At 49.6% G+C, this 22,320-nt stretch overlaps 1 protein-coding gene across 3 annotated transcripts in view; it reads left to right on the forward strand.

Annotated features, from left to right (window-relative positions):
• TMCC2 (transmembrane and coiled-coil domain family 2) overlaps nucleotides 1–21,524 on the forward strand; it is a 744,435-nt gene extending 722,911 nt beyond the window's left edge. For all 3 annotated transcript variants that reach the window (XM_069633140.1, XM_069633142.1, XM_069633141.1), the window contains 2 exons: nucleotides 3,407–3,542; nucleotides 9,725–21,524. In XM_069633140.1, the coding sequence (XP_069489241.1) occupies nucleotides 3,407–3,542; nucleotides 9,725–10,036 (448 nt within the window). In that variant the 3' untranslated portion in view covers nucleotides 10,037–21,524. The remainder of the gene's footprint in view (nucleotides 1–3,406; nucleotides 3,543–9,724) is intronic.
• The last annotated feature ends 796 nt before the right edge of the window (nucleotides 21,525–22,320 follow it).

Genomic DNA, 22,320 nt, shown 5'->3' on the forward strand with positions numbered 1-22,320 from the left:
CAGTCCTAGCTCACCAGGCAAGTGCCATTACCTCTGTTCCTGCTGACAGTCCTAGCCCTCCATGCACCTTGCAGATGCACACTCATGCACATACAGTACCATTACCTCTGTTACTGCTGACAGTCCTAGCTCACCAGGCAAGTACCATTACCCGTGTACTGCTGACAGTCCTAGCTCACCAGGCAAGTACCATTACCTCTCTTCCTAGCCCTCCATGCACCTTGCAGATGCACACTCATGCACATACAGTACCATTACCTCTGTTCCTGCTGACAGTCCTAGCCCTCCATGCACCTTGCAGACGCACACTCATGCACATACAGTACCATTACCTCTGTTCCTGCTGACATTCCTAGCCCTCCATGCACCTTGCAGATGCACACTCATGCACATACAGTACCATTACCTCTGTTCCTGCTGACAGTCCTAGTTCACCAGGCACCTTGCAGACGCACACTCATGCACATACAGTACCATTACCTCTGTTCCTGCTGACAGTCCTAGCTCACCAGGCAAGTACCATTACCTCTGTTCCTGCTGACAGTCCTAGCCCTCCATGCACCTTGCAGATGCACACTCATGCACATACAGTACCATTACCTCTGTTCCTGCTGACAGTCCTAGCCCTCCATGCACCTTGCAGACGCACACTCATGCACATACAGTACCATTACCTCTGTTCCTGCTGACAGTCCTAGCCCTCCATGCACCTTGCAGACGCACACTCATGCACATACAGTACCATTACCTCTGTTCCTGCTGACAGTGCTAGCTCACCAGGCACCTTGCAGACGCACACTCATGCACATACAGTACCATTACCTCTGTTCCTGCTGACAGTCCTAGCTCAGCAGGCACCTTGCAGATGCACACTCATGCACATACAGTACCATTACCTCTGTTCCTGCTGACAGTGCTAGCTCACCAGGCACCTTGCAGATGCACACTCATGCACATACAGTACCATTACCTCTGTTCCTGCTGACAGTCCTAGCTCAGCAGGCACCTTGCAGATGCACACTCATGCACATACAGTACCATTACCTCTGTTCCTGCTGACAGTCCTAGCCCTCCATACACCTTGCAGACGCACACTCATGCACATACAGTACCATTACCTCTGTTCCTGCTGACAGTGCTAGCTCACCAGGCACCTTGCAGACGCACACTCATGCACATACAGTACCATTACCTCTGTTCCTGCTGACAGTGCTAGCTCACCAGGCACCTTGCAGACGCACACTCATGCACATACAGTACCATTACCTCTGTTCCTGCTGACAGTGCTAGCTCACCAGGCACCTTGCAGATGCACACTCATGCACATACAGTACCATTACCTCTGTTCCTGCTGACAGTCCTACCCTTGCAGGCACCTTCACGTGGGTACAATGACTGCTGATACCGGAGCACTCATGCACATGCAGCGCGGGGTAAACACCTGTCAGTACCGCAGCAAAGTCTATCCGATACTGGAACATACACCGATCCCGACTCGTTGGATGATATGATTTCCACTAATACTTCCCACACGGACGAATTTGACAATTTCATTGCAGGTGATGGGGAAGCAGATGTCATTGCACTCAGGCCCTCACCCCCTGCCCAGGCAGGGACCTTCCATGCGCTCACGTCCAGGGCAGCCAAGATGTTCGCCTTTCTCCCTATCCAATCCTGTTATACGGCTTTCCCTTCATTTCCTTCTGCTAGTTTGCTTATCGACTTCCTTGTCCCTGGATTTATCTGTTAGTGTCTTCTCTTGTACTATTTGTAGACCCCTTGCACAGAGCTTGTCTGTTGGTTTGCGTCAGGCAACCTCTGCCCTTTCCCTTGTCTAGTTTCTACATTACAGACACCCATAGCTGCTGTTCCAAGCCATGAGCAAACAGCGTGGGCCTCCTTTATAGCAAACTGTGCAGAAGGTTAGACTTTTCCTAAGGTTCGTGGAATACTCTTTTCCTATATCTGCATAGACCCCAAGAGGGAATCTATCCTGTACCTTTTCCCTTACTACACTTGCCTACTCTTCGCTCTCCTTTCTTTCAGCTGTGTGTGAACTATTCTGTCCTCTTTACTTTTGCACAACCACCCAAATCCTTCCTGGGTGTCCTGTGCTACTCTTAAAAGAGTGCCATCCCTGACACCGACCTTGGCTCACATGCCTCCTTCCATTGCTGTAACAATTAATCAGGGACACTCGTTATATTTCATCATACAAGGCTTACATATGCATGTTGTTGCACTTCTGTCACACAGATGCTCTTATTTGTATAAATAAGGCTGCAAATCGTTTACCGAACATAAAATGCACACACCAGGCAATGCTGGAGAGTGAACGTATGAATTTCACGGGCTCAGTAGAATGGAGATTGCCTCTCTACATGTACTTGGTTCACCCTTTCAGGTTTTTATTCGAGTACTCGCCGCCCCCTGCCCCCTCCGGAGTGGTTAATAAATCTATAGGAATCGGATTGCATCCTAAAGATAAGAATGGGAGAATAATAGCGCAGTGAGATCCGTCTGTCCAAAGGTTTTGTTACAATGGGGCACATTTAGTATTAGGGTCATCTTTATTTCTCTGCCTTAGATGGTTTCTACTTGCATCCATAACTCGAATGTTGTTGGTACTGGAGTGCAAGCAGAGGCCCTGACAGTTGCTTGCTGTTGCAGTGCTGAGAAGGAGGCCGCCACATTCTGTGAGGTGGGAAAGATACCTTGCCTGACTCTGTGGAACTGCTCTTGCACTACATAGATGACGAGCCATACTGTAGGCGTCCTTTTATTGTTCATCTACCAGCAGCGTTGAACATATTCTAAGATCAGTCCTACAAGACCTCACATGGCAGGTCTTCTTTCCTATCGGGACACAGATTTGCTAAAGTATAGGTACTCTATCCACTAGATAGACTGAAGGATGCTCTCCCCCCAAGAACTCTAAGGAATACTCCCACAATGCCCTTGAGCCTTGCATTATTCACTTTCGTTTTATTGCAGTGACCCTAAGGACTGACCTACATTGAGGGGGTGGACTGTTAAAATGATCAGCTTTTCAAACGGGAAGGCAGGGCACGTTATCTGGTATTGAACGAATATTTCCACTTTCAAAATATCTTATTGTGGCCCTCCTTGGTGATGTCCTGATTCATGTAGTGGTGATCTTTTTAGTCAACATGTTTTAGGGTGTCCCCTAATGAAAGTGTCACCCCACCCTTTTTGACTTGGTGGACATTCCCCCACGAAGTAGCACCGCGTGCTTGGATGCTAAGCTGTGTGTCTGTACTTTGTATAAACGCATTTCTACCCTACTACCGATTCCATTACTCATACCCAATGTCCATGCCTTGATTTCTGTTCCCCGCAGAGCTTTGAGGCACGTGACTCATGTTGTCTCTTCTTTTCGTGATAGGTACGAGAGACTGGAAGAGCAGCTGAATGACTTAACAGAGCTCCACCAAAACGAGATGACCAACCTGAAGCAGGAGCTGGCCAGCATGGAGGAGAAGGTGGCCTACCAGTCCTATGAGAGGGCCAGGGACATCCAGGTAGGTATATCCTGGGGTGCATTGGAGAGAGATGGAAGTCGCTTGCCATTTGTGCTGGTGCTACAGCTTTAGGCATTGTACCAGACTTCTGTACAAGCTTAGGAAGATGGCCAATATGTTACCTTTAGATCAAGCAGGAATGGATAATTGCCAGAATATTTGTATGGGGCCTAATAGCGCAGCTCTAATTTCATTCAAATGTCCGCCACCCTTGGTTCCCCATCTCCTGTCATTGCAAGCGAGAACGTAGCTGTTTACTTTGATCACAAATTATACTTCAACAGACAAATCAAAGAAGCTTCAAAGTCCTGGCACTACAACCTCTACAATACCTCGTCATGCAACACACGCAAGAGGTCACAAGGGCAGTAGTGTTGTGCAGGGGAACCGGCCCATCACTGCGGCTCTAAAATGCTGACTCCCATTACTCAGCCCAAGTGGAGCAGAGGTTGCAGGGGTGTCCCCCGCTCTGATTGGTCGCAGTAATGGGAGTCTGGGTTGCAGGGGTGTCCCCTGCTTACCATTACGGTAAGCGGGTAAAAGGAAACAAATGTTTTTTTTTTAAAAAAAGGACCCAGCAGCGTCAGCACCGCTGCACTGGGAAGAACTGACGCCGCAGGGGTACAGGTCAGTCGGCAGGGCACACAGACGTGTGCCGCAGTACAGGTAAGTGGGGTGGGGGTTGGAGTATTGCGGGGCATGTGGGCAAAACTGATCTATCTGATAACTGCACTGCCCTGGGATTGCCGACCAACATTTTTATCGGCGCAGTTAGGGGCAGCCCAGTGATCACATCGATTCTTGTGCTGGCTCCGCTACTGTTACAGTCTGTGTACTTCTGTCTCCTGTTCTAACTTGCCACGCACCTACAATTCATTCAAAACAAGGTGGCACATCTGTGAATGGCTTCACACTGTTGGTGCACATCTAGGCAGCATTGAAGGCCCTACATTAGCTTCCATTGAAAGAATCGAACACAAGGCTTCAAGTAGCAGCAGGCTCTGCTCCTTGAGATCTTTCGTCTCAAAGTACAGCCCTCCCGGGCCCTAAGATCTACTTTAGCAACATTACCGCCAGGTAACCTTCGCAACATTGCCTGCAGAAAAAGAAGTCGGCCTCAGTTGCATCAGTCGGGTGGGTAACAACAGCCGACCATTACTGGCAAAATCTGAAGACAGGCTTCCAAAATTCCGAAAGTTGCTGTACGCAGGCTTAGCGTGCCGTGTGACTAGGCCACCAGTCATGGGCGCCATCAAACCTTTATCTGGCAAGGCAAGGCAACTGGTTTGGGATGGCTTGCTATGCCTTGCATTAAGACTCCTGTCAATCCATGGCTCTCTGCTTCTTGGGTGGACTACTGTTGCTGCTATCATCACAGGCTCCTTTCTGCTCCTAGGCAGGCCTCGTTCTTCTTAGCACCTATGTGCTTTTATGCCTCTGGCCCCTCTCCTCCGCACTTCTTTGCCAGGTCTGAATGCTCCTGAAACTGTTATATTTCCACTTCTACCCTTCGAGCTGTCCATTTAAAAGGCACTTCCTGATCTTGGTAACTTAACTAGGAGTAATCACCACTTTAGCCAGCATTCTAAGATGGAGGGCACAGCCCGAAGGGTGGTGAAAGCTTGAGCTGCTTGTTTGCTTGCTCAGTTCCCTGAATATGGCCTGATCGCTCAGTCCAGGTAGAGGTTGAAAGCAATACACAAATCTGGGGCATCTAGTCTTCTTCAAGTTCTACATCATTATGCCGCCAATGGCATTCCCGCCCTCTACCCTCCTGCATCCCTCACCCTCTACAACCCTCCCCTTATTTCCTGCATACTGGTTTTAACGGGCAGTATTAAGGCCCACAATGATCCTTTCTACATCTGAAAAGAGGATGCAGAGAAGGGAGGCATGGCAATACCTTGCTTGGCCTAAAGAAAAGCATAACAAAAGGGTTTGTGATTGAACATAGAAGCATGTGCTTGCGGAAGCCATTGTAATGCATGCATGTAACTTGCTTAGCTTCTGGGCAGCTAACATCACTGTTCTTCCAATTAGGCCGTAATGCTGTACAGAATTCAGTCACTGAATATACTTGCCATACAGTGCACAATGAAGGCTGAATAGCCTCTAGGACTAAGTCTCTGGGGGTGATGGAGTGTGGACACTACAGGCACAAGTACCCCGGGTTACAACCATTACATTAAGAGTGTCTGTCACTCTTCCTAAAGGACGCGTGTGCGCTTGAAAAGGTGTAGAGACCTGCCCATAACCATGACTAAGCGACAAAGGCAGAACCTTCGCCGAGTCACACTGGATAGCCTGTGTTCAATGTATCATGTTTTGCGCACTCCCAGTGTGCCCTGTACACTGGATCTTTCAGGATCCCTCCCAGGTCAGGCCTTAGCGAGCATCTTCAGTCACGGGCCAGCTACAGTACTCCTACTTGCTCTCCCTCCCAGGTCAGGCCTCAGCAAGCATCTTCAGTCACGGGCCAGCTACAGTACTCCTACTTGCTCTCCCTCCCAGGTCAGGCCTCAGCAAGTATCTTCAGTCACGGGCCAGCTACAGTACTCCTACTTGCTCTCCCTCCCAGGCCTCAGCGAGCATCTTCAGTCACGGGCCAGCTACAGTACTCCTACTTGTTCTCCCTCCCAGGTCAGGCCTCAGCAAGCATCTTCAGTCACAGGCCAGCTACAGTACTCCTACTTGCTCTCCCTCCCAGGTCAGGCCTCAGCAAGCATCTTCAGTCACAGGCCAGCTACAGTACTCCTACTTGCTCTCCCTCCCAGGTCAGGCCTCAGCAAGCATCTTCAGTCACAGGCCAGCTACAGTACTCCTACTTGCTCTCCCTCCCAGGTCAGGCCTTAGCAGGCATCTTCAGTCACTGGCCAGCTACATTACTCCTACTTGCTCTCCCTCCCAGGTCAGGCCTTAGCGAGCATCTTCAGTCACTGGCCAGCTACAGTACTCCTACTTGCTCTCCCTCCCAGGTGAGGCCTTAGCAAGCATCTTCGGTCACCGGCCGGCTACAGTACTCCTACTTGCTCTCCCTCCCAGGTGAGGCCTTAGCAAGCATCTTCGGTCACCGGCCGGCTACAGTACTCCTACTTGCTCTCCCTCCCAGGTCAGGCCTCAGCAAGCATCTTCAGTCACGGGCCAGCTACAGTACTCCTACTTGCTCACCCTCCCATGTCAGGCCTCAGCAAGCATCTTCACTCACAGGCCAGCTACAGTAATCCTACTTGCTCTCCCTCCCAGGTCAGGCCTCAGCAAGCATCTTCAGTCACAGGCCAGCTACAGTACTCCTACTTGCTCTCCCTCCCAGGTCAGGCCTTAGCAGGCATCTTCAGTCACTGGCCAGCTACATTACTCCTACTTGCTCTCCCTCCCAGGTCAGGCTTTAGCGAGCATCTTCAGTCACTGGCCAGCTACAGTACTCCTACTTGCTCTCCCTCCCAGGTGAGACCTTAGCAAGCATCTTCGGTCACCGGCCGGCTACAGTACTCCTACTTGCTCTCCCTCGCAGGTCAGGCCTTAGCAAGCATCGTCAGTCACTGGCCAATTACTGTACTCCAACTTGCTCCCCCTCCCAGGTCAGGCCTTAGTAAGCATCTTCAGTCACTGTCCAGCTCTACAGTACTCCTACATGCTCTCCCTCCCAGGTCAGGCCTTAGTAAGCATCTTCAGTCACTGGCCATCTACAGTACTCCTACTTGCTCCCCCTCCCAGGCCAGGCCTTAGTAAGCATCTTCAGTCACTGGCCAACTACAGTACTCCAACTTTCTCCCCCTCCCAGGTTCTGGCCTTAGCGAGCATCTTCGGTCACTGGCCAGCTACAGTACTCCTACTTGCTCTCCCTCCCAGGTCAGGCCTTAGCAAGCATCTTCAGTCTCTGGCCAGCTACAGTTCTCCTACTTGCTACCCCTCCTAGGTGAGGCCTCAGCAGGCATCTTCAGTCACTGGCCATCTACAGTACTCCTACTTGCTCTCCCTCCCAGGTGAGGCCTCAGCAAGCATCTTCAGTCACTGGCCATCTACAGTACTCCTACCTCCTCTCCCTCCCAGGTGAGGCCTTAGCAGGCATCTTCAGTCACTGACCAGCTACAATACTCCTACTTGCTCTCCCTCCCAGGTGAGGCCTTAGCAAGCATCTTCAGTCACTGGCCAGCTACATTACTCCTACTTGCTCTCCCTCCCAGGTCAGGCCTTAGCAGGCATCTTCAGTCACTGGCCAACTACAGTACTCCTATTTGCTCTTACTCCCAGGTCAGGCCTTAGCAGGCATTTTCAGTCACTGGCCAGCTACAGTACTCCTACTTGCTCTCCCTCCTAGGTGAGGCCTTAGCAGGCATCTTCAGTCACTGGCCAGCTACAGTACTCCTACTTGCTCTCCCTCCCAGGTCAGGCCTTAGCGAGCATCTTCAGTCACTGGCCATCTACAGTACTCCTACTTGCTCTCCCTCCCAGGTGAGGCCTTAGCAGGCATCTTCAGTCACTGGCCATCTACAGTACTCCTACTTGCTCTCCCTCCCAGGTCAGGCCTTAGCGAGCATCTTCAGTCACTGGCCAACTACAGTACTCCTACTTGCTCTCCCTCCCAGGTCAGGCCTTAGCGAGCATCTTCAGTCACTGGCCAACTACAGTACTCCTACTTGCTCTCCCTCCCAGGTCAGGTCTTAGTAAGCATCTTCAGTCACTGGCCAGCTACAGTACTCCTACTTGCTACCCCTCCCAGGTGAGGCCTCAGCAGGCATCTTCAGTCACTGGCCATCTACAGTACTCCTACTTGCTCTCCCTCCCAGGTGAGGCCTCAGCAAGCATCTTCAGTCACTGGCCATCTACAGTACTCCCACTTGCTCTCCCTCCCAGGTGAGGCCTTAGCAAGCATCTTCAGTCACTGCCCAGCTCTACAGTACTCCTACCTCCTCTCCTTCCCAGGTGAGGCCTTAGCAGGCATCTTCAGTCACTGGCCAGCTACAGTACTCCTACTTGCTCTCCCTCCCAGGTCAGGCCTTAGCAAGCATCTTCAGTCACTGGCCATCTACAGTACTCCTACTTGCTCTCCCTCCAGGTGAGGCCTTAGCAAGCATCTTCAGTCATTGGCCAGCTACATTACTCCTACTTGCTCTCCCTCCTAGGTCAGGCCTTAGCAGGCATCTTCAGTCACTGGCCAGCTACAGTACTCCAATTTGCTCTCACTCCCAGGTCAGGCCTTAGCAGGCATCTTCAGTCACTGGCCATCTACAGTACCCCTATTTGCTCTCCCTCCCAGGTGAGGCCTTAGCAGGCATCTTCAGTCACTGGCCAACTACAGTACTCCTACTTGCTCTCCCTCCCAGGTCAGGCCTTAGCGAGCATCTTCAGTCACTGGCCAGCTCTACAGTACTCCTACTTGCTCTCCCTCCCAGGTGAGGCCTTAGCGGGCATCTTCAGTCACTGGCCAACTACAGTACTCCTACTTGCTCTCCCTCCCTGGTCAGGCCTTAGCGAGCATCTTCAGTCACTGGCCAACTACAGTACTCCTATTTGCTCTCACTCCCAGGTCAGGCCTTAGCAGGCATCTTCAGTCACTGGCCAACTACAGTACTCCTATTTGCTCTCCCTCCCAGGTGAGGCCTCAGCCGGCATCTTCAGTCAGTGGCCTGCTACATTACTCCTACTTGCTCTTGTGCTCTGTCCTTCACACATGGCCAGCAGGGTTGCAAGGTTCGGAAGATCTGGCCACCTTTGTCCAAACTGTCTTCTGCTAGCCATGTGGGCACTGTTGCTTTAGCACACGTTCACATGATGATAGAGACCGACATACGTGTAAGAATGAAGGCGGTGCAGAAGTGACACCTCATGTTTGAACCTCCAGCTCTTTTGCCTCTAGGTAATACTAGCCTTCCAAGCCTACCAGGTCTTGCCCTCAGTGTGCAGCTTTCTGTTAGAAGTATTGGGTCTGAGACTGTGCTTTTTGCTGACATTTTGAGGAGGTTGTCTAGGTGGCGACAGATGGAGTGATGTGATTTCAGGGTATTCTATTTTCATTTAGATTTTTTTTTTAATACTGTGTTCACTCCTGGAGTGAAGTGTCATTCCTCACCCCTCAATTAAATGAACCCGGAGTTTCCCTTTGCTGGAAAGAATGAACTTCCCGGCTTTACTTGCATTGAGCTAATGTGTCTCCCCCCCTCCCCTTTTCTCTTCCTGTCTAGGAGGCGGTGGAGTCCTGCCTGACGCGGATCACTAAACTGGAGCTGCAGCAACAGCAGCAGCAGGTGGTGCAGCTGGAGGGGGTCGAGAACGCCAACGCCCGGGCCCTGCTGGGCAAGTTTATTAACGTCATCCTTGCCCTGATGGCGGTGCTTCTGGTTTTCGTCTCCACCATCGCCAACTTCATCACCCCCCTGATGAAGACCCGCCTGCGACTGCTGGGCACTCTCCTGCTCGTCCTCCTTCTCCTGTTCCTCTGGAAGCACTGGGACACCATCTCCTACATCCTGGATCATGCGATGCCCCCCAGCTGATCCCCAGAATGCTAGAGGGGGGTCCCCGTCTTTATTTCAGTTTTAGAAAGAGCAAGAAGACGAGAAGAAGATTGGTTCCGTTCTCTGCTTGCACTTACTCTTCTTGGTTGGGCCACTTCCCATCAACACCACCACCTTAATGGTTTGCAACTCAAGTGGGTCAAAGCCCATCAGCTGCGGGGGAGGATGTCGGAAACATCCATCACTCCATCTTTCTTTTCATGGAAGATTGTATTTATTTTAGTACATTTTTTCTTGGCTTTCAGCAAGTGTAGCAGTGAAAAGAAAACCAAGTAAGAAAAAATGTGGGGAAGGAAATGTTGGCGCCAAGTTGGTGGCCAGAGACCTGTTTTCTGTGGAAGGTGGGCCTATTCCCGCGAATTCCTGATGCAGGAGGTGGACAAGCAAATCTGGGGGCAAGACTGAAAGTAGAGGGGCTTTGCCTACAGCGAAGCACCAAGCGAATGTCTCGAGAAAGCCAATGTGGGGTGCCCCGGCCTGTGCAGTGATGCCACCCTACGTCCATCAGACGAGGGACGTGCACATTAGTCTTTCATGTAGAAAGCTGCTGCTTGGGCTTGGGCAAGGATACCTACACGGCTCTTTGCCCCGGATGGTTCGCAGCGGAGTCTCTTTTTTTTCTTTTTTCTTTATGAGGAGAAATGTGCTGTGGCCATCCGTCCATGTCTTTAAGAAACCCGGGTTTCCTGACCTAGCAGCTTTCCTGCGGGAAGTCGTTCTGTCTTTTTATATTTATTGACAATGATGTTCTGCAACTAAACGCAAGGGACTTCTGACAGATTGCAAGGATCCCAACTAGTCACCAGATATTTTATAAAAGTCCTCAAATGTGAAAGACCTCTTCCAGTGGCACTGCACTATTCCTCCCACCCCCCAGTAAACGCTGTGACCTGCTGGCCTCCCACCCCCTTGGAATGCATCCACGAGGCACACAGCATAACTCCATATGCACAGATTAATAGTCTACGGCTCGAATATTCCAACTGGAAAAAGAGAGCCACCAGCTAAACACCGGAGGACATTTCACATTCTGAAGCATGAAAAGGCTAGATTCTATGTGCTGTACACTTTGAAACATTTCGCTTTTCAGTATTCCATCATTGAGACTGGAGTGGAAGGGACATCAGATGAAGGTTGAGAAGCGGTTGTACTGGTTCCCAGTGTCTATCTTGAATGCTCTGTATTCTTCTATACTGGGATGCCAGGAATGTCAGATGAGGTTTGCCTTTTGCACTTCTATTCACTAAAACAATTGTCCTTTTCGGTTAACATTCCTGCAGACAATGCCAGCAGTGTTTTGGAATATATTCTAGTTGACAGGGTTTTGTTGCACACTGAATTTCAAGAGTAGGATGTGTGATTGCAAATAGTTTCTGTTTCCGTCAGTCTTGTTTACTCCATGACGGAATGTGCGGAACCGGACCAGCCGAAGCACACCCCCATCTTCATCTACACACGGACTTCCAAGCCTCCATCACGCCCCCCTGCACCCAGGTTCTGGCAGCTCTCACAAGAAACTCACACCGAATTGTGCTGAATGTGTTAAAGGTGTACTTACAAGAGCAGGCATTGGTTCCCTTCCTTTCCTGCCACAGCCAGTCATTGGTTAAAGCAGAACCTGCAGGAGGCGGGTGGGAACACTTTACAGCGTGTGTGGTTCGCCCCCCACTGCATGTATTTCCTCCTGCTGTTGCTCAGTGACAACCGAATGAGAGTTACGCTAGGAAGGTTGTTGGACTTCTATGGATATTAAGACTCCAGAGTGTCCATAGTGGGTGGGCAGCGAATGTAATCTATGCAAAATGCTTGCCACTGGATCTAAATCCGGGCCATCAAGAAATGGCACCTTCTTATGCCGGGCACGGGCAGGAATGGAAAGCACACTGGGGAGAAGCCTCGCAAAGACTTCCGTCCCTCACACTGTCACGACCTCCGACCAGCAGCCCTCTGCAATGACCCCAACAGCAGGGGTGGAGTGTGAGCACCAGGAGGTCTTCTCTCAGGGCGCTTTCCTCTACACTGTTCCGGTTCCACACATTGCAAGTCAGAAATGCCATGAGCGCAGCAGTGATTGCAAATCTCTTCCAGCCACTTTTCTGTTTATGGATAATGTGATATTCTGGGCAGCGCTTCTGCAATACCTTGCTGTGTGATGCTGTGTGACTGGGGATGTGCATGTAAAGGACAGTATCCGGCTGCAAGAATGCGCGTGCAACCTGCTGGCAAATGCACAGCAGTGCACTGAAGTGGGTGCGTGTGTGTGCATTCATCCATTCTGAAAACACGGGTAGGAGTCCACCTTCAGCAACACGCCAGGATTCTGCTGTTAGTTGGTGACAAGTGTTGTAATTATAATATATGTGTACAGCCAAGCCTAGCTCAGGAGCAAGGAAGTGTATGTGTACAGCCAAGCCTAGCTCAGGAGCAAGGAAGTGTATGTGTACAGCCAAGCCTAGCTCAGGAGCAAGGAAGTGTATGTGTACAGCCAAGCCTAGCTCAGGAGCAAGGAAGTGCAGTGCATGTAACAGAGCTAAACATTGGGAGCGAGAATTTAACAAGTCAGCAAGTAAAGATGAATAATTAGCAGAGTACATTATAAGGATGGGGGAGTGCAGCAGAGCGGGGGAATCTAGGTCACTGCAAGGCCTTGCAAACCATTCTGGAGATGGTCTGTGTGCCGCCGCCCCCATGCTTTTAGGGTCTTCTTCATTTGTGCCTGTTGGCTCATGCAAAGGGTGGCAGAAATGCAATGCCTGCTGGTACCCATTTCTACCTAAGGAGGAGCTCTAGCGATCGTTGTAATTAATGGCCTCTTACGAAAGAGATGGGGATTACAGTGCCTGGAAGTAAAGCGTCTCGGGTGCAGGACCCATGCACTAGCCGCATGGCCATCGGGAGCTTGAGTGGCTTGGAGTGGACGATAACACGTGTTTAAAGCTAGCCTACTGCGTCTTTACAGTTAAAGGAAACTACATGGATAAGTGCATGCCTCTGCCTGGAAGGGGCTAAAGGAAAACACAGTAGAACCAGGAAGGTTTTAAAAATATGACGAAAATCACGTACCTGGGGCCGCAAAGTTAGGACTGCTTGATGAACCCCCTGGCGTAAAGTATAGGGATCGTGGCGTGCGGGTGAACAAAACAACGCTAATGTTATGGTTGGCACTGAGCTGAACCACCTTCCCTACAAGTCAAGAGCTAAGGAAATGCACATACGTGAGAACTCTAGGCTGTAGGTCACTCTCCACAAGCGAACACTTGGGACTCGCCACATGCATTTCAGAAGTTCAACCTTCTCCGTTTTACTGTGCATTCGGGGCTCATTAATAGGAGCCCCTGGCTACCAAATACTGTGTAGAAGACAGCTGGAAGGAACGCTCTGGGCTGCTATGGTCAATAATAGTGTGTACACCAAGACCTGCGTGTCGGGTCCTGATTTGGAACATACATAGTGCACATCTGTGGGGAGCCAGGAATGAGACGCGGATTGAAAGGAGTCATGATTGTGGTTACAAGCTTTTATTCAAAGTAAAAGAGGTGGTACAGTGCCTTGCTGTTCCTACTCTAGGAGGCATTTCCCTACTTCAACTAAAACAAAGGGTCTGTCCAGTGTCAAGCTGTCCAAAATAAATGTACGTCCTGTGTCCAAAATCCTATCCTCGCCCTCACGCTCTAAAACAAACTCTACACTGCAAAGGGAACTGTCTCTGCTTCTTGAAGTGCACAAATATTCAAATCCAACACAAATGTTCCAAATGGTCAATGTTCACAGTTTCAATGGGGATGACTTCCTTGCCCAGAAGTCTTTCCATCCAAAGCAAAAGTTTGAAACTAACCAAATTCTACTGATCAAGAGGATAGCTCGCTCCTCCTGAATTGCAACTCCCTTGAGGGCATATGGTTCCCTTCCCCAGGATCTCACATTCATGCGCACCCAGGGCAGTGGGAGCAGCCAATCAGTGACCTATAATCTCAGCCCGCGCCCCCCTCCCCCACCACAGGACGCAATCTTCACTCGGACAGTTAACTTTGACTGCTGGGCCATTACCCCGTTCCAGCCCTTGGAATGTGATAGTAACGCCACAATTCAGTTCAATTCTCAAGAGCATTTATCTTCGTTAGAATTCTCTTCTCATAGAAGCACCATTTGGATGTGAGTCCCAAACTCACAAAACACCTTGCCTACTCCCCTGCCAGGTTTTCTTGTACCACTCTTTATGGGTGCGAATGCCAGATCCGCTGTTCACCTGGTATACTCTCTTGCCAGGACTTTATACAGCAATCTCTCTCTAAATGCCATGCAAGTCAAAATCCCAGTGGCATGGGCTTTCCTTGGGATTCTCTTATGCAGCTTTACACACACTTGACTTTTGCCTGGCATACTCTCCTGCCAGGGCTTTTTGCACACGTGTAATAGCTTCACTAAGTTCACGAGGTGAAGGGTTATCCTTCTTTCCCCTTGACCTCTCTCAGGCTTTGCTTCCCTTGGATGCAAGTCCCAGACTTGTTACTATTGTGTTTTTGCAAAGTTCACTAGGTAAGGGTTTCTCCTTTTCTCCCCTTAACCTCTCTTGGGCTTTGCTTCCCCAAACTAGTACTGTGGGTCTCAGACCCTTCGTGGTCTTCCCCAAGGTAGCACTGTGGGTCCCAGACCCTTCTCGGTCTTCCCCAAGTTCATACTGTGGATCCCAGACCCTAGTCCCACTGTCTAGGGCTTTCGTTACACTGCGTGACAGTGCTTTGGTGTCCCAATCCTTTCCCTGGGCACACTGGCTTTCTCTTTATGGCTTCTCAGCATCCTTGGTGGGTGGCTGTACTCTAGATGGTGTCCCAGCCTCTGCCTCCTTCAGGAAGCACTACTTGCTTCCTCACGCTGGGCTCTGCTTTCTGCGAGCCTTTCCAAAGCCGTTGATCACTGGGCTGTTCTCTCGCACCTTGTAGCCGCCTGGACTTCTGCAATGACGCTGGTACATTGCTCTGCCGGGAGCTGGAGAACTCCTCCTGCTTTCAGCTGCACTTCCCCAGCAGGGGAGCCTCCAGCTTCCCTCTGGCACACTGCTGGTGCTTAGCGGTTCACCCCCTTTTTTGGGGCCCAAGCAATTCCCGGGTTTTCCCCCCAGCAGTCGTGAGTCCTCCACCAACTGCTGGGGTGCAAGTGTTCTCCCTTCACTTCTCTGGGAATAGCAGACCAGGGCCCCTTCTTCTACATCAAATGATTTCTGCAGCCAGAACCTCCAGGGAGGGCCTCTCTCACACTTCCTGAGTCTTTCCTTGCGTTTATACTAGCTCTGGCCAAAAGTATTTGGGTAAAGATTAGACTGTTGACAGTGGTTCTCATTAGGAGTGATCATCATCGCTCCTCGCCTCTTGATCATCTCAGTTGTTGGGGGAAAAACTGGACCGATGATAATGGTTCTCATTAGGAGTGATCATCATTCCTCCATACTTCTCCCCATCACAGGATTGGACAGTGATCTTCATTCAGGATACTCCAATTCTGTTCTTAAGTTTGTAAAACGGGAGTTTAGGGTCCATTGATTGGCGGGGATACTACGTCTAACCCGATGATGCGTCACTCCCTTGAGGGTTGCCCCCCCCCCATGTGATCCTCCTTCATATAGCTGCCCCCAGGGTCAGGATCAGGTAGCGGCTGCCGTCCCTTGGCCATATGGGGAGAGGTCACAGCCGGTAAAGAAGTGATGACACCATTGAATTCATCACACATCACTGTCCTAGAGTGAGTCCGGATCCGTTTTCTGATGCATTTTGAAAAGCTCCAGGATGGGGGCTCTGGTAAAGCTGCACATACTTGAACGTATACAAGGTGTGCCCAGCCATTATCTGATATTAATGAGCTGAACCGTGTCTTGGAACTGAGAAAGCAGTGGGAACTCTGGTCCCGGATTGTGGCATACTGTTAAGGGGTCTTAACGCCTTCCAGTGCTGAACAGCAGGTTCTGTCGGCCACAGTTGAAGCGGGCTTTCCTCTGTTTTTATGCGTGTCCTCAAAGTCGCAAATGCACTGATCTGGAAGGGCTGCGTTTGGGCTTTTCGTGGTAGGAAAGGGGAATTCTAAGCCAGGGTTTGAAAAGCGGGTCCTGAGGGCAGTGCTCGAGTATTTGAGCAGGTAATCCGGTCCTGAGATCAGGGTTTCAGGCGTGGCGTTGAAGTGCTGTGGGCTGTGGTGTTGCGCGTGCTTGAGGCTTACTGCGACATTTTTATATTCCTTTTTATGTCATATGTGTTTGCTCACAACAGGTGCTCTGGAATGCAACCTGATGGTACTCAATGTAACCACCGTAGAAGGATGATGGGCTAAGTTGCCTTTGCCGGCATGCACGTGTGTGACTACAGATCTTAGGAGAGTGCCGCAGTTGCTGAGCTACTGTATCTTTCTGGAGCTAGCGAGCAAAGTATCAACAATGAAAAATGAAGAGTGCATTGTGTCAGGGACTTGGCCAAGATTATGCAGTAAAGTGGAATTGTGTGTGCCATTTCGTGAGGGAAGCCCTCTGGGGGAGAGTAAGGCACACACTGGGCTGGGAGGCTGTGCTGCAGAAGGGATCATGATTTCAAAGCCATAAGAGATGAGAAAAACAGAGCTGAGCAAAATAAGGAGTGGTATAAAGTTGCAGGCAGTGGTAGGTATTACGGGGGAAGTGGTGCAGAGCTTTGGGTGCAAGGTTCTGTGAAAGGAAGAAAATCTCCCCTGAAGGTCACAGCACGAAGCAAAGCTAGAGATGTACAGTGATGGGCCTGGCCATTAGAATGTAATGTAGAGGAAGCACCCTCAGGAAATAAAATGCCTTGAGTCCTTCAGTGCCAGTGTATAGTAGCACAAATGCAGCCCAGAACATTGGCAACGAAGAAAGGCTGTAACCCTTTCTGCAGTGAAGCCGGATGACACAAAACCATGTGCAATACTTGCACGAGGACACACGTATACCACCCTAAACAGCATGCCATGCAACGATGAAACACTGATTGGGCAAATTGCATCTGCATTCCTAGACTGAAGCAAGAGTGTAGGGAATGTGCAAGGGTGCCCCTTAGGCCACCTGGAGGCAGGCGAGGTGAACAGCAGCTGCAAGGGATCACTAATAGAACAGTGCTAGGATCTGCACAAACAAGGGATGTGCAGCAGGCCACAGCCAGAAAGAATGCTGCAGGGAGTGTGGAGCAGGCGGCAGCCAGAAAGAATGATGCAAGGAGTGTGGAGCAGGCCACAGCCAGAAAGAATGCTGCAGGGAGTGTGGAGCAGGCGGCAGCCAGAAAGAATGATGCAAGGAGTGTGGAGCAGGCCACAACCAGAAAGAATACTGCAGGGAGTGTGGAGCAGGCGGCAGCCAGAAAGAATGATGCAAGGAGTGTGCAGCAGGCCACAGCCAGAAAGAATGCTGCAGGGAGTGTGGAGCAGGCGGCAGCCAGAAAGAATGATGCAAGGAGTGTGGAGCAGGCCGCAGCCAGAAAGAATACTGCAGGGAGTGTGGAGCAGGCGGCAGCCAGAAAGAATGCTGCAAGGAATGTGGAGCAGACGCCAACCAGAAATAATTCTGCACGGAATGTGGAGCAGACTCCAGCCAGAAAGAATGCTGCAAGGAATGTGGAGCAGGCAGCAGCCAGAAAGAATGCTGCAGGGAGTGTGGAGCAGGCGGCAGCCAGAAAGAACTCTGCACAGAATGTGGAGCAGACTCCAGCCAGAAAGAATACTGCAGGGAATGTGGAGCAGGCGGCAGCCAGAAAGAATGCTGCAGGGAGTGTGGAGCAAGCTGCAGCCAGAAAGAATTTTGCAGGGAATGTGGAGCAGACTCCAGCCAGAAAGAATGCAGTATGGAATGTAGAGCAGGCTCCAGCCAGAAAGAATGCTGCACGGAATGTGGAGCTGTCTGCAGCCAGAAAGAATACTGCACCGAATTTGGAGCAGGCTGCAGCCAGAAAGAATGGTGCAGGGAAGAAAGAATGCAGGATTAACACAAACAGGCAGGAGCTGACTTGAAGGCAAAGGGGAAAGGTATAAACTGTCCGTTTTCTGATGGCAGACAACTGGCAGAAACATGCAGCGCCCCAATGAAGTAAGGAAAACAGAAACTGCCCATAATCTGTTGGCACTGGGAGCGGGCAGAAACTAGCAGCATCATAATGGCACAGGTAGTAAACAGAAACAGACAGGACCTGTATGGCACAGCAGGTATCGGGTACTCTAGACTGGAAGAAGAGCCCCTCTGTAGCATTCACTCAAGCCTTTCCCAAGGAGGCCTGCCAGGCGGATAGAATGGAGAACAGAGGCTTGTGCTTCCACTGGGGCGTACGCAGTGTGTGCAGCCACCCAGCAGTCTGCTGTCACGCGGAGTAGCCAGCACTGCTTAACATCAGATGTGTGTGTCTCGTGTGTTGCCTGGTGGGGTATGCACGGTATCGTGTATATGTGTGTACATACGACCTTCATCACTCAGCAAACATCCTGTAGACAGAGTGTGTGTGTACATAAGACCTTTCACCACTCAGCAAACATCCTGTAGACAGAGTGTGTGTGTACATAAGACCTTTCACCACTCAGCAAACATCCTTTACAGTGTGTGTGTACATAAGACCTTTCACCACTCAGCAAATATCGTGTAGACAGAGTGTGTGTGTACATAAGACCTTTCCCCACTCAGCAAACATCCTGTAGACAGAGTGTGTGTGTACATAAGACCTTTCCCCACTCAACAAACATCCTGTAGACAGAGTGTGTGTGTACATAAAACCATTCACCACTCAGCAGACATCCTGTAGACAGAGTGTGTGTATACATAAGACCTTTCACCACTCAGCAGACATCGTGTATACAGAGTGTATGTGTACATAAGACCTTTCACCACTCAGCAAACATCCTGTAGACAGAGTGTGTGTGTACATAAGACCTTTCCCCACTCAGCAAACATCCTGTAGACAGAGTGTGTGTGTACATAAGACCTTTCCCCACTCAACAAACATCCTGTAGACAGAGTGTGTGTGTACATAAGACCATTCACCACTCAGCAAACATCCTGTAGACAGAGTGTGTGTATACATAAGACCTTTCACCACTCAGCAGACATCGTGTATACAGAGTGTATGTGTACATAAGACCTTTCACCACTCAGCAAACATCCTGTAGACAGAGTGTGTGTGTACATAAGACCTTTCCCCACTCAGCAAACATCCTGTAGACAGAGTGTGTGTGTACATACGACCTTTCACCACTCAGCAAACATCAGTTTCAGGACCTTTGTTTGCCTCAGTTCACATCCTCCAAACCTATGGCATTTCTGACTTCACTTGCGTTTCATATTTATAAGTATATTTATTTATTGTAAAATGAAAGGAACTCATTTTTTTTTTAAAAAAAATGACATTCTTTTAAAAGCCAGCGAGCAAACACAAGCTTTTCTTGAGGATGGCCTTGTAATTCTGGGTGAAGGCGAGTTTCCCATAGGCCGCCCTACAGTTCATTATTAGGAAGACAGCCTGCATGGTGCTAGCGATGGTAGGTGATAAGGTTCCCACGAACGCTTGCACCCCTGCTGCCCTGCATCTAGAGGGGCACAGGTGGCAGATGGGTACTTAGAACCCAATGCCGCATGCAATAAGGGCACGTCGCAGGGCTGCTGGGGAGAGTGGCAGTGCAGGGCAAGCCCCTGCACATAGATCTCATCTTCAGTGCAATTCCTTCTGTGCACTCCCCATTCTCTCTTCCAAGCCTAGTCAGCCAGTAGAAGCGCCCGAGAAGAGACGGGCAGGTGACATTCACATAGGCTCTGGGTGAAGCCTTCGCACGGTGCTAGCGTGAGGATTGCAGCGGCTAAGAGACATGTGCCCCTCGCTTTCTTGTGTGCCATGCGCCCTTAATGCCCGGCACATCCTGCCACCACTAGTTATGGCTGCAGAACGCCAAGGAAAGCACAGTTTCACAGTCTAGGGCGCATCTTGCAGAATACTTGCTTATTGCATTTGGTCTTAGTAGGTCTGGGGTTTTCCCACGCCAGGGTAACCCAGACCGTGGTCTGATATGTTATAAAAGAGGTTTCGTTTCCTACTGTCATGTGGTCCGGGACTGCCCTCACACAGTTGCCACCCCTGGTCGCTGCTGCTGGGAACCCTGGGGGGTATTTCAGTCTGGGATGAAGTCACTAGATGAGCTCTGGAACTCCGCCCTTTCTCCGTGTTCACCTCTTGTGCCAGGCCTCTGCCCATCTATCACTGCAGGCTGCGAACATTTTCTGTGTTCACTTCACCAAATTTTCCCCACTGACTATCTCCAGGCGCCTGCTAACTTGAGCGCACCCTCACCTCCCCAAAAAGCTTTGCTATTGTCTTTTAGTCATATCGCTGCCCCAATGCCCAAAATGTGAGCGCTGATGCTTGCAGCTACGGCAGGCAAATCACACATGGGAATTCTCTGCAACGAATCGTTAGAAAAAGCTTGTGTTTCAGTTGGATGAGACGCCCTGATCTTCCTGGGGGCATCACAGCGAAGGACAGCCACCCTGAGTTGGCACCACATCTCTAAGCCGCGAGGCCTCTGGCGAAGGTTAGGGTACCGCTCAGCAGTCCAGCCATCCAGTCAATCATTTTGTAAAGAAGGCTTGGAGTATTTATTTTGTACATTATTTTATCTAATTAAGGAGACTTGATTGTATTTATTTTGTAAAATAATGTCTGTCTATAAACATAAACATTGATATTTAGATAGATATTTATGAAACCCTTGGAGTTGTTCTCTGTGATTGGTCCATTCGTGGTGCCACGCCCGGGCATCGATTCTTGCTATGCCCAGGTTTCACATAATTAATCTTTTATAATGCCCTTAACACCGCAGACTCGTCTCTAAGCATGGGACTGGGATTCGAACCTGGGTTGCTTTGCGTTGTGTTGTCATGCTTCCAAGATACAAGTGTTGCTCCTGAGCTATCCTGCGGACCCTGGCTCACATTAGCACTGATGCAAAGATCTGAACAGTGCCCCCCGCCCCATTCAATCTCTCACCAATATCCAATTGCACGTCTTTCCTTGATTGATAACTGAAGGGGTTTTATAAATGAAATATTGATGACAGTTATATGACGCACACTATATACCTATGGTCCTAGGGAGGGTAAGGGTGAGTCCTAAGCTTTGACACCTGCACTCACTGGGCCCTCCCTCTGCATCCATAGAGGCCGGTTCATACCTCACCCTTGGTCAGTATTTCCCTTCCGTGCGTAGCTACAGAGTGAAAGAGGAACTGTTCTCACTGCTGATAGTGACAAAGCCAACCTTCACCCATTTGTGAGCTTAATGTGATTTTACACTTTGCACTGGTGTATATTTTGGGTTTACCACATTATCCCAAAGGTAAGGAACACGGGCTAATATGATTTTTTACAGCACTTTGTCACAGATTAATTTATTGAGATACAATTAGCCTTGTCTGTGTGGCGTTAATAAAGGAAAACAGTTGCATTTTGCCTTTTACCTGCAACTCTTCATAATTTATGGTCTCGTTCATGTATTTTTATGTTTTTCGTCTTTATATATTTCATCTTTTATACAAAGTTAGATTTCTCAAAGAAATTACAAACATGAAACTGTTTTAAAATGGTAATAGCCTCTAAAAGATTTCTTGATCCAAAGATGTTCTTGCTGTCTACAAGAAAAATGTCGAACTGTGTTTTATATTTTTTAAACTCCTTTGTGATTATGTCATAGTTCAAGCCCTTACCTGGATGATACACTATTTAATGTTTCCTTTCAAAATGTAATGACTACTTTCTATAGTGGCAGCTTTCTATAAATGCAAGTCAGTGGTCGGAAGAACTATTGATACTACTGTCCCAATTCTGGGGATGAGGGAGATTACTCCTGAGGCTTTCTTTCAAAACTCTTGATACAATGACTGACACGAGGGAGATTACTCTCGATGTCTTCTTCCATTTGGTACTTCTGATGCAAATGCTGAGACAAGGGAGATTTCTTCCGAGGCTTTCTTTCTCTTCAATACCTTTCATACAATTACTGAGATGAAGGAGATTCCTCCAAATGTCTTCTTCCAATTCGGTACTTTTAATGCAGTGACTGAGACGAGTTAGATCACTCCTGATGTCTTCTCTAACTTCAGCAATCTTCCCTAATCCCCTATCGGGTATCCCGTGACTCCCGTTACCTCTTCGTTGTTGGAGCCACGTCGCCAGTTCTTCCTGGTATAGCCGGTCATTGCGTTGCCAAGGTACGTCCTCTCTGATTCTCTTTACACTCATCGCTGCT

Source organism: Ambystoma mexicanum, chromosome 13 (assembly GCF_040938575.1).
Source record: "Ambystoma mexicanum isolate Mex_15411 chromosome 13, UKY_AmexF1_1, whole genome shotgun sequence".
In the NCBI taxonomy this organism is placed as follows: Eukaryota; Metazoa; Chordata; class Amphibia; order Caudata; family Ambystomatidae; genus Ambystoma; species Ambystoma mexicanum.